Genomic DNA, 16230 nt, shown 5'->3' on the forward strand with positions numbered 1-16230 from the left:
CTGCAGGGCCTGCAAAAGTGGCCGATTGTGGTTTCTTTTTTTTTTTTTTTTTTTTTTTTTTTGGACAGGGTCACTCTGTTGCTCAGGATGGAGTGCAATGGCAAAATCATGGCTCACTGCAGACTTGACCTCCTAGGTTCAAGAAAATCTCCTGCTTCAGCCACCTGAGCAGCTGGAACCACAGGTGTAAGCCAACATGCCCAGCTAATTTTTTTGTATTTTTGTAAAGACAGGGTTTCACCATGTTGCCCAGGCTTTTAATGTTAGTGGCTTTTAATCTCCTCTACTTACCACTACAATCTGGAAAAGCAAAAATATATATATTATTTCTATACTACATCTTCTGTTAACTGGGAACCAATCCTAGAAAATCTTGCTGCAGAGTTACATATTTTGACATATTGACATATTGAAAAATAGGATAATAATATAGCTACAAAGGTGTGATTTTTACAGACAGCCTGAAATATTACCTTTTACCAGAAAATATAACCAAATACATCTACTGTGACATCACCAAAACTGTGAACAAGACCTAAGGAGGGAACTTCAAGGGCTCTCATCTTTCTTACGGAAAAAGCAAGGTAAATGGGGTTATCTGACTTGTCCAACTTCAAATAAGTTGTTATTTCTACTGGAAGATAGAAACCTTGATATTGAAGGACTGACGCTTCTGTTACTTTTGGAGGTACTACAAGCATCAGAAACAACCCAGGTGACTTTTATAGAGATTTTAGTTGGATTTTATTTTTGTTCTTAATCATCTTTCCCCGTTTCCCTGAAATGTATGCAATAAACACTACGTTTTCTTCTTGTGCACCATATTCTTTCTATTGCAGTTGAACACAGCTCCATTTCTCAAAGCATTTTTTCCTGTGGCTCCACAGAAATAGAAAAAAAATGATAATGATGGAAAAGGTTTAGTTTAAAATGTGTATTCATATTCTATGAGGAGAGAACAGAAGCCTTCACTTCAGACCTAGCTCTTGATCTGCACACCCTTTTCAGTGTGTGCAGGTGAAATTTCCCATACTGAATAAAATCCTAGCCCCATTCTTGGTCAGTTCTTCCGCTTTGAATTTTGCAACCATGAAAACAAGTGTAAATCAGGAACACTTTTAAAAAGTCACTTCTTGGAGCAAAAGCTTCAAATGAATACTCGAAGAAAAATTTCTAAACAGTAAAATTAATCTATAGGTACATTTAGATGCTGCTGTAAACATTAATCCAAACACTGGACACAGTGAGTTTAATTTTTAAGTGTTAACTGAAAGACTTCCCTGGCCCCAGAAATGTCTTCTTTGCCACAGAACTGCTTTTCCAGTTCCTTGGTTTGACACTACCATTAGTCATTCCTCTGACATGGACAACAAAAAGGGCTGTTATATCAGAAGGCCAGCATGATAAGGTATAGAAGATATTTGAGAAGGAGAGAGCTAGGAGGAGATAAAGAGCCTTCTCTAGCCTATTTTCAGAAGCAGTGTGGGGTTGACTCATTAGCCTACCAGGGAGCTTGATCTTGAGGAATGATATATATCTCCAGTAGTCACCTGTGATAGGAAAGAAGTAGCAAGGATCATGGGGACCAAACAACCGAGAGAGACAGCTTCCTTGGGTGGGCCATCCCTGGAAGGCCGTGTGTGTCAGGGCAACAACATGATGGAGGAAAGCTAGAAAAGAGAGGTTCCTTACATTCCCCCTAACCCTGCCCCACAGTCTGACTCAGGACACCAAGGAGAGGAAGAGAGAGGCCACTAAGACATATTCTGCTTCACTCCCTGATTCTACCATCCACCACAAATATTCAGATGAGAGTGGTGGTAGAGCAGAGAAAACCTGAACCAAGAGCTGGGAGACCTGACCTCCAGAGCCAGCTGTGACTCCAGTTCCATGTAACCTTGGACAGCTGATTTGCCTCTCTCTGCCTAATTTTCTCTATTTGTAAAATGAAAAAAAAATAGATTATATCAACTCTCAATTCCCTTTAAGGGCTAAAATCCTGTGACTATAATGTATATGCTCATTATTTAAAAAAAAAAATAGTGGTGCTTGAGTTATAGGATAATTTAAAAGAAAATAACTATTTTCATTTTACTTGTGGGCCAGTAAGTCAGACAACAGAATGGGACTTTGAAAAGAGCTAGAATAATCTGATCAAGACAGTATTGCTATTAGGCTTGGATCTTGACATCCAGTTTAAGAATAAGTCTGCTCTCAGCTGAGCGGTGGAGGAGAGGTCAACTTCCACATTTTCCAAGGCTTCCAGGGTTTTATCCTGCCTTCTCTAAATAATTGTTCAAGAACATCATAGCCACATTGCCAATTGTCCAGTAGCTTGGTACAAAGCTTCTGCCCTCTGAAAGTTATATCATGGAAATTACAGTCTCAGAGTCCCATGGCAAAGCCAACAGCAGAGCAAGTGATTTGGATTGATGAAAAGTGCAGTCTACAGGACTATTTAAAAAAAAAAAAAAACTATGTTCAGAAGCCAGATTTGTGTAGCCTTCAACAAATTATGTATTTGAGTTAAGGAGAATCTTAACTTCTTCTCCTGTAAAAATCCATAACCTAAATCTAAGCATTGATATCTTACTACAGTAAGGGAGAAATAACTTGTTTGATCTTTTCCTCTCTCTCTCTCCCTCTTCAAGATTGTTTTATGTCTCTTAATGAATGAAGATTTTCTATTTTATTATTCCAAAAGTGTATGTTAAGTACCTACTATGGGTGTAGCATGACGTAAGATGTTAATGGAGATTTTTAAAAGAAATGCAAGATATTTTACCATAAATTCTAGATGGAGAGAAAAGGCATAAACACACAAGAAATTAAATGACCAAATGATTGATGCAGATATTAAGTGTTACATTAGATTTTTTTTTTCTAATTCTTTACAGGTTGTCTAACAAAGAGAATGGAAGAGGCTGTCCTACTCAATCAAACTTCTTTAGTGACATATTTTCGGCTTAGAGGTTTATCTGTAAATCAGAAGGCACAAATAGCTATGTTTTCCATGTTCCTCATTTTTTATATCCTGACACTGATTGGGAACATTCTCATTGTCATAACTATTATCTATGACCACCGACTTCATACCCCCATGTATTTCTTCCTCAGCAACCTGTCCTTTATTGATGTCTGCCACTCCACTGTCACTGTCCCCAAGATGCTGAGAGACACCTGGTCAGAGGAAAAGCTCATCTCTTTTGATGCCTGTGTTACCCAGATGTTCTTCTTGCACCTCTTTGCCTGCACAGAGATCTTCCTCCTCACCGTCATGGCCTATGATCGGTATGTGGCCATTTGTAAACCCCTGCAGTACATGATAGTGATGAACTGGAAGGTATGCATGCTACTGGCTGTGGCCCTCTGGACAGGAGGGACCATCCACTCCATAGCCCTCACCTCCCTCACCATCAAGCTGCCCTACTGTGGTCTTGATGAGATTGACAACTTCTTCTGTGATGTACCTCAGGTGATCAAGCTGGCCTGCACTGACACCCACGTCATTGAGATCCTCATAGTCTCCAACAGTGGACTGATCTCCGTGGTCTGTTTTGTGGTCCTGGTGGTGTCCTACGCAGTTATCCTGGTGAGTCTGAGGCAGCAGATCTCCAAGGGCAGGCGGAAGGCCCTGTCCACCTGTGCAGCCCATCTCACCGTAGTTACACTGTTCCTGGGTCACTGCATCTTCATCTATTCCCGCCCATCCACCAGCCTCCCAGAGGACAAGGTGGTATCTGTGTTTTTCACTGCAGTCACCCCCCTGCTGAACCCCGTTATCTATACCCTTAGGAATGAAGAAATGAAGAGTGCCTTCAACAAGTTAGCGGGGAGAAAGGAGAGGAAAGAAGAAAAATGAAAATGTCTACGTCCTTAGGATATGTGGTGCTCCAAAGTAAAGAAATGCCTTGCAAAGAATAAGTTACATACCATATTTATCAAACTGTGAGACTTATAAAATTATCCTTGGTCCAATATCCAACAGTCATAGCAATCATTATGGTTATTAATATCTTCTCTGTGCCGGAAATTATTCTAGGCACTGTGCATTTACTTAATTCTCACAACTTTGAAAGGTAGATATTATTATGCTTGTTTGTACATGAAGAAATTAAAGCTTGAAGAGAGCAAATAATATGCCCAAACTCACTCAGCTAGAAAACAATGAAGGCAGCATGTGAACCCAAGTGTATCAACTTAAACTCAAGCTGTTATCACAACATATACTGCCTCTTTCTGCTTTTCTGTTGGAGGGATAACCAAGGTCTAAACAAACCTTTAGATTTCTGGGCAGCCCTTGCCTGCATCATTCACCCAGATGCTTACATAAACAGCTTAGCAAACACTAGTGAAGCAGATGAAGTGAGTTTCCACATGACTTTGGTGACAGAGAAAGAAGACTTTGAACAGGTGAAGTTACTGACACTCTCAAGTATCCAGGCAAAATCTGCCATCCCAGCAATGAAATGGGGATATCTTATTATTCATTCATTTGACAAATACGTACTGAGCACTTATTACGTGCCAGATACTAGGTTTATAGCCATGAATAAGACATACATGTAGTCCTTCCTTCATGGAGTTTAGGGTCTAGTGAAAATAGAAAACAAAAATATGAACAAACAAATTTTAACTACAGATTGTGATAAATGCTATAAAACAGCAGGGTGCTGTTAGAGAGTATGGAAGAGACTTGCTTTAAATTAAGTGGTCAAGGATGGCCTCTCTGAGGAAGTTACATTTAAGATTAAAAGGAGCCAACCATGAGAAAAGAGAGGTGATGGACATTCTAGGCAGGGGAAATGGCCAGTGCAAAGATCTATGCTGGGAAAGACCTTGGCTTGTTCAAGGAAGTAAATGATCAGTGTGATTACAGCTTAGACTAGAAGCAGAGAGTGGCAAGAGAGTGATGTCAGAGAGCTAAAAAGAATCTTCCAGTACAATAAGAAGCCACCAGAATGATTTAAGCACAGATGTGGCATGAAATAATTTATGTTTTAATAAAATTATTTTAGTTATGTAGAGAATTCACTCAAAGAAGCAATAGCTTCCAATATTGTTCTTAGAGTAATATTGGATGACTATGAAGTATTTAGTAATAAATACTTAGAAAACAACTTGGTAGAAAACACCAAGTTGGATAAACCATGGTCTATAAACCAACATCTTAAATCTCACTGTGGTGGCACATGGCGTAGCAGAATGGAATGTGGTGAGTGAACTGGGATATGAAAAGGATATCCCAGATAATGGCATCTCATATTCATGTTTACAAAAGAGCATGACACATTGGCAATCATCAGTTCATTCTCACTCCCTCACTGAGAGAGGCATACTTAAATGCAGCTGGGATTTCCTAGGCGCTCAGTAAGTGTATGGTCAATAAACCTGTGAGCCACAAGGCCTACATCATGATTTTCAGGAGGAAAATTTTTATTTGCTAGGAAATGTGTTAGGGAGGATATTTAGTTGATACAAGGCATTTCAGTCATAGAGAGGCATGATTTTAAAGGCATTCTGTAGGGCTTTCCGGATATCAAAAGTTAACGTTCAACAGAAAAATCTATTAATAGAGTAGTTTCTTTCCCAAAGATAACTCCCTGGAAGGTATAAAATGATATTTATTTGAATTTATTAGTGCAATAATTGAGCTGAATTTAAGAATTATAAAATTTATGTAAAATAAGTGCTCTTTTATTATAGGCAATGACAGACAATAAGGAGAAATATCTAAATATCTTTTCGATGAGCTCAAATAGAACTGCTTGTGCAGGAATCAGCCATACAGAGGAACATGTACAAAACTGTCATATTGTCTGTCAACAACACAATGCTTCAAGGTAGTCATTAAGATTGTAGCTGGTAAAACTATAATGGAACAATGATGTGATGTTTGCTTATTTTTTTCATAGTAGCAAGCAAAATTTCTGACGCTACTCATTTTTAGTCACACTAATCTTTACAACTCTCTGGGGAGGTAAAAATAAAATATTTAGGCTCTGTTTTACAGAAAAAAAGCTTTTCAGACTCAGAGACAAGATAAAAATGTATTTAATTACTCACTAAATAAACAGATAGTCTTAAAGAACAAAAATAAAAGATCTTGACGCATGGCTCTGTGGTTTACTTACTTTAACAGGAGAGAGGAATAATTATTTATTAATATAGAAATTTGCTAAGCAACTTTGTATTCAACAATTGAATTCTTCAGGTTACAACCATGTTCTATATAGTAAAGTAATGAATAGTGCCATAATACAAATAAACAAATAAGAGAGTGGGAATTTTTTTCTGCATAAAAGATAATAATGAGTGTGAATACCTATGCACATGAAAGTCCAGAAACTAGAGGCATAATTAGATCATTTTTCTAAGTTTTAACATGTACATAGTAGTGATATCTGGACTTCATTTCATTCTTCAACTCTTACTATGACTCAAGTTTTATATGAGAATTGTAGGGGGCTGACCATATTCTACCCTTGTTTGTCAACTTGAAGCAACGATATTTAGATATTTTCATGAACACCTCCCGGTTTAATTAATAGACTGCTTCTGATTCTTTGTCCTTTTGATTACTAAAAGGTAATCATGTATTAGCCTTTAGTTAGAGTTAGTGGGTCACTCACTCTGTATTGTGTATGTCTGTAATGTGTGGATGGCCATGTTGTCTGCTCTCCAGCTCTCCAGAATACTCAAGTATTATTTCTATAAGTTGATAGACCATCTGGAAAATAGTGACAAAGACCCCAATCAATTATAAATTTTTTTCAGAATAAGCAAAGAAACATATTTATACTTAATATTTTTATTATTAACCATATTTCATTTCATTCCATTAGCTCCATTAAAGTTGATATTGTATGGTAGCTCTCTGACCATCTATAGGATCTTCATTTACAGCTAATCCTACTGATTTCAGTCACAGAATATCATCACCATTACCTAAGACATTTGTCATGGATCCTTCTTCATATGGACTTGCCCATTCCACAATAAACTGATATACTTCAGCCCAATGAGTGATAGTTGTTAATGATTAGCTGAGAGGGGCAAGTGCCTTGAACTCAGGAGTTTTGAGACCAGCCTGGCCAACGTGGTAAAACCCCATATCTACTAAAAATACAAAAATTAGCCAGGCATGGTGGCACGCATCTGTAGTCCCAGCTATGCAGGAGGCTGAGGCAGGAGCATCACTTAAACCTGGAGATGGAGGTTGCAGTAAGCTGAGATGGCGCCACTGCACTCCAGCCTGGGCAACAGAGTAATTAGAAGAAAAAAAAAACACTCGGCATTTTTTACCTTTTTAATTTTTACTATTCTGATGGGTGTATGGTTTCATTTTGTTTTAACTTTTTATTTTGACAATAATTTCAGACTTAGAGGAAGTTGCAGGAATAGTACAAAAAATTCCTGTCTCAAAAAAAAAGTAAAAAATAGATCTAGATGTGAGAGAATTACATTCAAAAGCAACAAAAGTTTAATTCAATATAAATAAGTAAAGACTTATTTATACACTTGAAAATGTATTGGAAAGCAAGATTGAAACTACTATAATGTATAAATCACCGGAGTGATGTATAGCTTCCCAGAGGCAATATCCCACAGAACAGTATAAATCAAGAGAGTCGATTCTCACTCTACCTGCTCCTGAAACTGAGACTGAACTGAGTTCCCCAAATTGTATTCTTTTACTGATGAAATCAAAAGCTGTCTTTAAATTTTCCTGGGTTATTTTTCCTTATACCTTCCACTATGATGTTTTGCTTTATTTAAATAATAGTTAATAAGTTTTTATCTTCAATGAACAGAGTAAGTTCTTATCTTTAATGAGCAGAAATCTAACCTGCTCCATGCCATTTTACCTAATTTACCAAGTTATATAAGTTGATTTTGACTCTTTACTTTTGCTCTTTCATTAAGGATGTGGTTGCAATTATGTCTGCAATCCCAATGCCCATTATGTATACGATTTCATGAAAAAAACTTGCCTCTGCCTGAGCTGCTTCATGGCACTTTTTACCTCCTCATTCCTCAAGGTGTAAATGAAGGGATTCAGCAAAGGGGTGACCACTGTGTAGAAGACAGACACCACCTTGTCAATGGAGAAGCTGGTGTCTGGCCGAGTATAGATGAAGATACATGGCCCAAAGAAGAGGGCAACCACCATGAAGTGGGCCGAGCAAGTAGACAGGGCTTTCCAGCGCCCTTCAGCTGAGTGTTTTCGAAGAGAAACCAGGATGACCGTATAGGAGGTGACCACGGCCAAGAAACAGACAAGGGAGATGGTTCCACTATTGGACACAATCAGTATTCCTGTGAGGTATGTATCCGTGCAGGCCAGCTTGATAACAAGAGGCACATCACAGAAGTAGCTGTCAATAACGTTGGGGCCACAGTAAGGTAAATGAATAGTCAAGAAGGTCTGCCCTAGTGAGTGAACGGTACCCCCCAACCAGAGAGCAAAGACAAGCTGTACACAGACTCTCATGTTCATCACATTGGGGTAGTGGAGTGGAGTGCAGATAGCCACGTAACGATCATACGCCATAATGAGCAGCAGAAAGATCTCAGCACAGGCAAAGAGATGTAGGAAGAAGAGCTGTGTGATGCAGTTGTCAAAGGAAATGGTCTTTCTCTCTAAAAGCAAACCCTCCAACATCTTAGGCACAGTGACAGATGAATGGCAGATGTCAATAAAGGACAGATTGCTCAGGAAGAAATACATGTGGGTATGGAGACTTGGAGTAAAGACTGTGGCAATGATGATGAGAATGTTCCCCAAAAGCGTTAGCACATAGATGGCTGAGAATGCCATGAAAAACAGCATCTCCAGCACCCAGTTATCAGTGAGTCCCAAGAAGACAAATTCAGTCACTCTTGTTTGGTTTAGAGTGTCCATTCAGTGAGCTTAGGGGGAGAAAAATGAAAGCTAATTTAGTTTTATTATTATAGAAATAGAAATAACTGAAATGACTTTGTATTCTTATCTGAATTGCTAATTTATCATCAGAGCATATAGCTTATAAAATCAATTTAATAGTTGTTACAGTATACCCACTACTAACCAGGAGCCATGCCAGGCACTTCTATTTAAACACAACCACCTCATGGCACAGGAATCAATTGTTTCTGCCTTGAAGATGAGATCAGTGAGCCTTTACAAGAATAAATAAATGCCCAAAACCCTTACCCATTAGTTATTGGGCTCTTTTCACGTCAAACTAAAGCACTGATAACATTAAGCTAATATTCCAATACAACTCCCAACTAAATAATTTGACTCTTCCTATCAAATTAAATACACATTCAAAGCCTGCAACAGTCTGCTGCACATTTTCATTTTTTCAATGTGAGTGTCCTTTTATTTTCTCTATTAATTCTTCTCTCCAGCAAGCAAGTCACTGTCCTCCAGGCATCCTACCTGCACCTACTTACTTTCCAAAATCTTTGTCTTTACTTTTTCTTTTCCCTCTGCTCAGAAAACATACACTCTATTCAAGGATACTCTCTTCACCTCATTATTGACTGTTAATATACAAACAACTCCATTAAAAAATGGGCAAAGGACATGAACAGACACCTCTCAAAAGAAGACATTTATGCGGCCAAACAAACATGAAAAAAAAAGCTCAGCATCACTGATCATTAGAGAAATGCAAATCGAAACCACAATGAGATACCATTGGCTATTATGAAAAAGTCAAAAAACAACAGAAGAACAGATGTTGGTGAGGTTGTGGAGGAAAAGGGACACTTTTACACTGTTGATGGAACTATAAATTAGTTCAACCATTGTGGAAGACAGTGTGGCAATTCCTCAAAGATCTAGAACCAGAAATACCATTTGACCCAGCAATCCAATTACTGGGTATATACACCCAAAGGAAAATAAATCATTCAATTATAAAGACACATGTACATGTATGTTCATTACAGCACTGTTTACAATAACAAAGTCATGGAATCAGCCTAAATGCCCATCAATGATAGAATGAATAAAGAACATGTGGTACATAACATCATGGAATATTATGCAGCCATAAAAAGGAACAAGATCATGTCCTTCGCAGTGACATGGATAGACTTGGAAGCCATTATCCTCAGCAGACTAATGCAGGAACAGAAAACCAAACACCACATGTTCCCATTTATAAGTGGGAGCTGAATAATGAGAACACATGGACCAACTCTACACCTGTGGAGGTCTGGGCTTAATACCTGATGATCTGTGCTGTGAACCACCATGCCACATGTTTACCTATGAAACAAAACTGCACATCCTGTACACGTATCCACGAACTTAAAAGTTGAAAAAAGAAAATACTATTCATCTTTCACTTCGTCTTTGACTATTTCAAAGAACACTGCCTTTAAGAAAACTTTCCTGACCCAATCAAAGCCTATCTATTCCTTTTCAGGCTTCTTTTATGGTCCTTGACCTGTAAAATAAAGTAAAATAAGATGCTCATTTTGCCCTCCACTAAATCAATTTTTTTTTTTTTTTTTTTTTTTTTTTTTTTTTTGAGATGGAGTGTTCCTGTGTCGCCCAGGCTGGAGTGCAGTGGCGCGATCTCGACTCACTGCACGCTCCGCCTCCCCGGTTCACACCATTCTCCTGCCTCAGCCTCTCGAGTAGCTGGGACTACAGGCGCCCACCACCACGCCTGGCTAATTTTTTGGTATTTTTAGTAGAGACGGGGTTTCACCGTGTTAGCCAGGATGGTCTTGATCTCCTGACGTTGTGATCCACCCGCCTCAGCCTCCCAAAGTGCTGGGATTACAGGTGTGAGGCACCGCGCCCGGCCTAAAATTTTTTTAAGAGTAGTAACCACACAAAGGACTTATCCTTTGCAGTACTTAGTAGGTGCGTTGTACACAATGGGTATGCAAAAGAATTTTTTTACTTGAACTGAACCTAACTTATTAGGCAGCCTGAAAAAGAACTCAAGCCTTCCTTCACAATGGAGCTAAGAAAATACTTAAGAAACTTACTTCTTTAAATTCTGTAATATGATATTATTGTATAAATACTAAAGTTATATTACCCTAACTTTTTATACTGATGGCTGGCCAAAAACTGTAACAGTTGGGAAATAATTATCACAAACCACAAAAATAATTTATATTCTTGATCCAATTATTTCCTTGTAAGTATTCAAACTATGAAAAAAGCTAAGTGCAAGGAAATATTAACTATAGTGTTATTTAAAATAACATGAGGCTTACATTAGGGGTTTACATTAGGAACATTATGTAATAATGGAAATAGGAAATAGCCCATTTTCATAGGGCTTACATTAGGAACAATGTCATGGGGCTTACATTAGGAACAATAGTGACACAGGCCCACTAACATGAAAAAAATATTAAAACATAATGAGTAAAAATGAGATAAAGCGTGTTAAACTTTCTCAATAATTTAAAATATAAAATGCCAGCCAGGCGTGGTGGCTCATGCCTGTAATCCTAGCACTTTGGGAGGCAAAGGCAGGTGGATCACGAGGTCAGGAGTTCAAGACCAGCCTGACCAATATGGTGAAACCTCATCTCTACTAAAAATACAAAAATTAACCAGGTGTGGTAGCGCAGGCCTGTAATCCCAGCTACTCAGGAGGCTGAGGCAGAAGAAGTGCTTGAACTGAACCAGGGAGGCAGATGTTGCAGTGAACCAAGATCATGCCACTGCACTCCAGCCTGGGCGACAGAGAGAGACTCCGTCTGAAAATAATAATAATAATAATAAAATATATAGTGCCATATACATTATCAAAAAAACAAATAGTAGACTTGGAGAAAATATTGTAACATAGATAATCAAAAAAGAATACTCTTGTTATTCAAAGATCTCTTACAATTTGATAAGACAAATGACTCAATTAAAAATGAGCAAAAAATATACTTAAGTCACAGAAAAAGAAGTGAAAAATGACAAATGAGTATGAATAAAAATATGCTCAATTAGTAATAGATTAAAAAGAAAATCAAATATTTTTCTCATTCATCAGATTAACAAAGATATAAGGAACAGAGTACTCTTAACACTGCTACTAGAAGTAGGTATTATTGAGATCTTTTTGGAAAATAATCTAGCAGTGTCAATTAAAATTTTAAATGCTCACACCTCTGAACCCAAGAACTTTACAGGACTGTATTTCATAGAAATAAAGACACCAGTAACTAAAGAACTAAAGATACATGTTTAAAGACTTTTTAGTAGAGTAGCATACTGGAAACAAACTGAATATTTCTCAATAGAGTACTAGATAATCAAATTTTAGTACAGCCACAATATGGAATACTATGAGCTGTTAATAATAATAATAATGACTTGGATCTATATGTATAACCTAAGGCAGTGGTTCTCAATGTGGCTACACATTAGAACCACTCAAGGAAGTTTTATAAATTTTGATACCCAGGCCTCATGCCAAACAATCAATTCAGAATTTCTGAGAATTGGACCCATCAGCACTATTAATACTTCTTGGAGATTCCAATGTGCAGCCAAGATTACAAACTACTAATTCATGGAATGTCAATAACATATTGTTAAGGAAAAGAATCTATTGTGAGTATATTATGAACCTTGAAGGAAAGGAAGGGAATAAGGAAGGGAGGGACAAAGGAATGAATGAACAAAGGAAGAAAAAGATTTGTGTGTGTATGCCTACATATTTATGCATATATGTATGTGCATATGCGTCAACATATTAATATTTATACATATTCAAACATACATACATATTCATGAATTATGTTTGTATATATTTATTCCTAGAAGGACATGAGATAGATGTTGAAGAACACACATCAATTTTAACATTAGTTCCCTCTAGAAGTACGGGATTGAAGGAAATTATAAGATTTTATTAATTTTTTACATTATAATTCATGATTGTTTAAGTTTGTATAATAAGCATGAGTTACTTTGCTTTAAAACAAAGTATTAACAGCATGCATAGGGAAAAGCAAGTGAGAAGAATACCCATAGCTTGTTCTTATCCTACTGCTGTTATCTTTAATTTGTTCCAATTGTATTATAAACATATAATTTTATATTCCATTTTTCACTCAGTATTATATCATAAGTGTGTAACCAAATGACATTTCATCACATATATATTCGAATGTGTGTACCCAGTCCATCCTTTGTGGCCATTTATGATGTTTCTAATTTCTGACTATTAAAAATAATGGCACAATCTGTTCTCAACATTACAGTGAGAAATCCTATTAAAACATAGGTCAAGCTGGGTGCAGTGACACCTGCCTGTAGTCCCAAATAGCCAGGTGTGGTAGCGCAGGCCTGTAATCCCAAAGTGATAAGTCCGAGGTGGAGGACTTATCGCTTAAGTCCAGAAGTTCAAGATCTGCCTAGGCAGCACAGCAAGATGCCATCTTTAAAAAAAAAAATAGATCAGATTAAATCATTTCACTCATTCAAAGACTTTCAATGGCTCCCTGTTCACACATTATAAGTGAAGTCTTTCCATTGGCCTGCAAAGCCCTCAATGACACAACTTCCCATTTCCTCTCTGACCTTGTCTCCTACCATTCTTCCTTTCAGCTCCAATCATGTTGTCCTCCTTGGTATTCCTCAAATATTCAAAACACAGTCCCACTCTGGGGCCATTGCACTGGCTGCTTCCTCTGTTTGGAATCTCTTCCCCCAGATATCCCATAATTCTGGGGTCCCCAACACCTGGGCCATAGATGGGTACCAGGCTGCACAGCAGAAGGTGAGCGCTTCAGCATCACCGCCTGAGCTCTGCCTCCTGTCAGATCAGCCTTGGCATTAGATTCTCATGGACACGCAAACTCTGTTGTGAACTGCGCATGCGAGGGATCTAGGTTGTGCACTCCTTGTGAGAATCTAATGCCTAATGGTATTTGTAGGTGAAATGGTTTTATCCTGAAACCAATCCCCCCCACCCCCAGTCCATGAAAAAATTTGTCTTCCATGAAACTGGTCCCTGGTGCCAAAAAGGTTGGGGACCACTGGCATAATTAACTCCCTCACCCTCTTGATGTCTTTGCTCAAACATCACCTTCTCAACAGGGTCTATGCTGATGAACATATATAAAACTAAACCTTACCCAGAATTCCAGCACTCATGATCACCTTTATCCTGATCTACCTTTTTTATTTTTTGAAAGCACTGATCACCTTCTAACATACTATATAATTCACCTATTTAGTCTGTTGTTTATTATTTTCTTTCTCCTGCTGCTAGAATATAAGTTCCAAAAGGACAGGGATCTTCGTTTTGCTCGATGAGTCATCCAAATTATCTAGGAAAGTATGTAGACATAGTAGTTGCTCAATAAATATTTGTGAGTGATTGTAAATTCTCTAATTATTATTCTGTTAGGAATAGATTACTATAAACGAGTTTGCTAGCTTAACGATTATACTTCAAAATGTATTATTATCAAATTGCTTCCCAAAATGTTTGCAAGATTAAATAATCACTCATGGTCACTCAGCAACTGGCTAAAATGGAATTTGAATTTTTCAGAGCCTACGTTCTTTACCATGTGCCATGCTGCTTTGGTTCAATAGATTGAACTAAAAGAAAAAAACACAAAGTGGGCTTTAAGTAGCAATAAGATCCAACTATGCACTCCCTGAAGGAAGGGAAATATCTCATTCATTTTTCTATCCACAGAGCAAAGTAACTGGCATAAAGGAAGAACTCACTGAATACTTATTGAATTAATTTCTTTAATATTTTAAAAGTAGGACAAAGCAATCTTCCTGCCTCAGCCTCCCAGCACTTTGGAAGGCTGAGGCAGGAGGATTGCTTGAGGCCAGGAGTTCATGACCAGCCTGGGCAACATAGTGACTCTCCATCTCTATAAAAATTTTAAAATTAGCTGAGTGTGGTGGCACATGTTTATAGTCCTAGCTACTCCAGAGGCTAAGGCAAGAGAAACATTTAAGCCCAGGAGTTTGAGGCTGCAGTGAGCTATGATCATGCCACAGAATGCCAACCTGGGCAACAGATCAAGACCCTGTCTAAAAATAAAATAAATAGAATTTTTAAAGATATTTTTAAAGTAATACTGCAAGTAGGAATTATGAAAAATCCAAAAATTTGGGGAGAAGTTGATCTGTACATCAAAATAATTACCCATTTTAAGGCAATCAGCAGAAATCTTATCTACAAAGGGGCAATTGAACTAAAAGCAACAGAATCCCCACTAGACATCAGTATTGTGTATTGTGTACTGTGTATATCAGAATTCTTCATTTAAAAAAATGAAGGTCAATGAAATCTGTCCCTTTCTGCTCTTTGACTACCTTTTTTACCTTTCTTCCAAGAGCTCTAGAGTTCCCACAGCAGCTCCACAATGTAGACAGCAACAACTTTCCCGTTTTTGAAATCACACCTCTGAAGAGTATAGTGACTTTCCAGAGATCAGTGACCTCTACTCCCCGACCCCAGTTTTAGCCTACTCATTTTTACTTTTCATCAATGATACCTCCAACCCTATCTTTCTCTGCCTCTTCTCTTGGTTTCTACCTGATCTCTCTTTTAGCACTAAAGGCTCAATCCTCGGCAAGGACACACTTAGAGAAGTGTTACTTAGAGAAGGCTCATTTTGCCAAAAGGAATGTGATTTTCTATCACGGTAGACCATTATCGTGTTAGCCTCAAATGGATTTGTAAAATCCAGAGCTCCCAAGGTCTTGCTTAAATGGATCTGATATAAGAGAACTGCCTCTATTGATTGAATGCCAGGGCATAAACTCTAAAGAAGAGACAAGACAGAAGTTCATAGGAACACGCTCTAACCTTTGACAGGTTCATCTCCCTAATAAAATGGGATGCAGGTAAACTTCAGAGGTGTTTTGTGGCTTTCCCAGCTGCTGCATGGCAAGATGGAATTCTGTCCCATTTCTCCTGTCCCTAGCCCTTTCTATTATTCAGTAGTTGGCTGCAGAGAGCTGAGTCAGATTAACTCCTAAATCTCTTTAAGCATATTAAATTTAGTTTATTTTTTAAAGATTTGATTCTTCACCGTATATGAGGAGACCATCTACTCGGTTGCCAACTAAAACTGGGAAAGAAATCTCTGAGAAAAAAAAAAAACTGCTGTGAAAGTTTTAGAGCTGAAGGTTGTTTAGGGTAAGAACAAAATGATGTCCTTGCTTCTGCATACATAGAAAGCACTTAGAGGCTGGGCGCAGTGGCTTATGCCTGTAATCCCAGCACTCTG

At 37.9% G+C, this 16230-nt stretch overlaps 2 protein-coding genes across 2 annotated transcripts; one reads left to right on the top strand and one right to left on the bottom strand.

The window, feature by feature from the left end:
* The first annotated feature begins 2834 nt into the window (after positions 1–2834).
* Positions 2835–3932, top strand: LOC111554713 (olfactory receptor 4E1). The gene has a single exon (XM_023230388.1). It carries the CDS (start codon positions 2915–2917, stop codon positions 3860–3862), a length of 948 nt encoding a protein of 315 aa, XP_023086156.1. The 5' UTR covers positions 2835–2914; the 3' UTR covers positions 3863–3932.
* Positions 3933–7963: 4031 nt separating this feature from the next.
* On the bottom strand, positions 7964–8905 carry LOC111554714 (olfactory receptor 4E2). The gene has a single exon (XM_023230389.2). It carries the CDS (start codon positions 8903–8905, stop codon positions 7964–7966), a length of 942 nt encoding a protein of 313 aa, XP_023086157.2.
* Positions 8906–16230: the final 7325 nt, after the last annotated feature.

This window comes from Piliocolobus tephrosceles, chromosome 6, assembly GCF_002776525.5.
Source record: "Piliocolobus tephrosceles isolate RC106 chromosome 6, ASM277652v3, whole genome shotgun sequence".
Taxonomy (NCBI): Eukaryota; Metazoa; Chordata; class Mammalia; order Primates; family Cercopithecidae; genus Piliocolobus; species Piliocolobus tephrosceles.

Coding starts and splice junctions, on each gene's coding strand:
- LOC111554714 (XM_023230389.2), bottom strand. CDS start 8,905: ATGGACACTCTAAACCAAACAAGAGTGACTGAATTTGTCTTCTTGGGA.
- LOC111554713 (XM_023230388.1), top strand. CDS start 2,915: ATGGAAGAGGCTGTCCTACTCAATCAAACTTCTTTAGTGACATATTTT.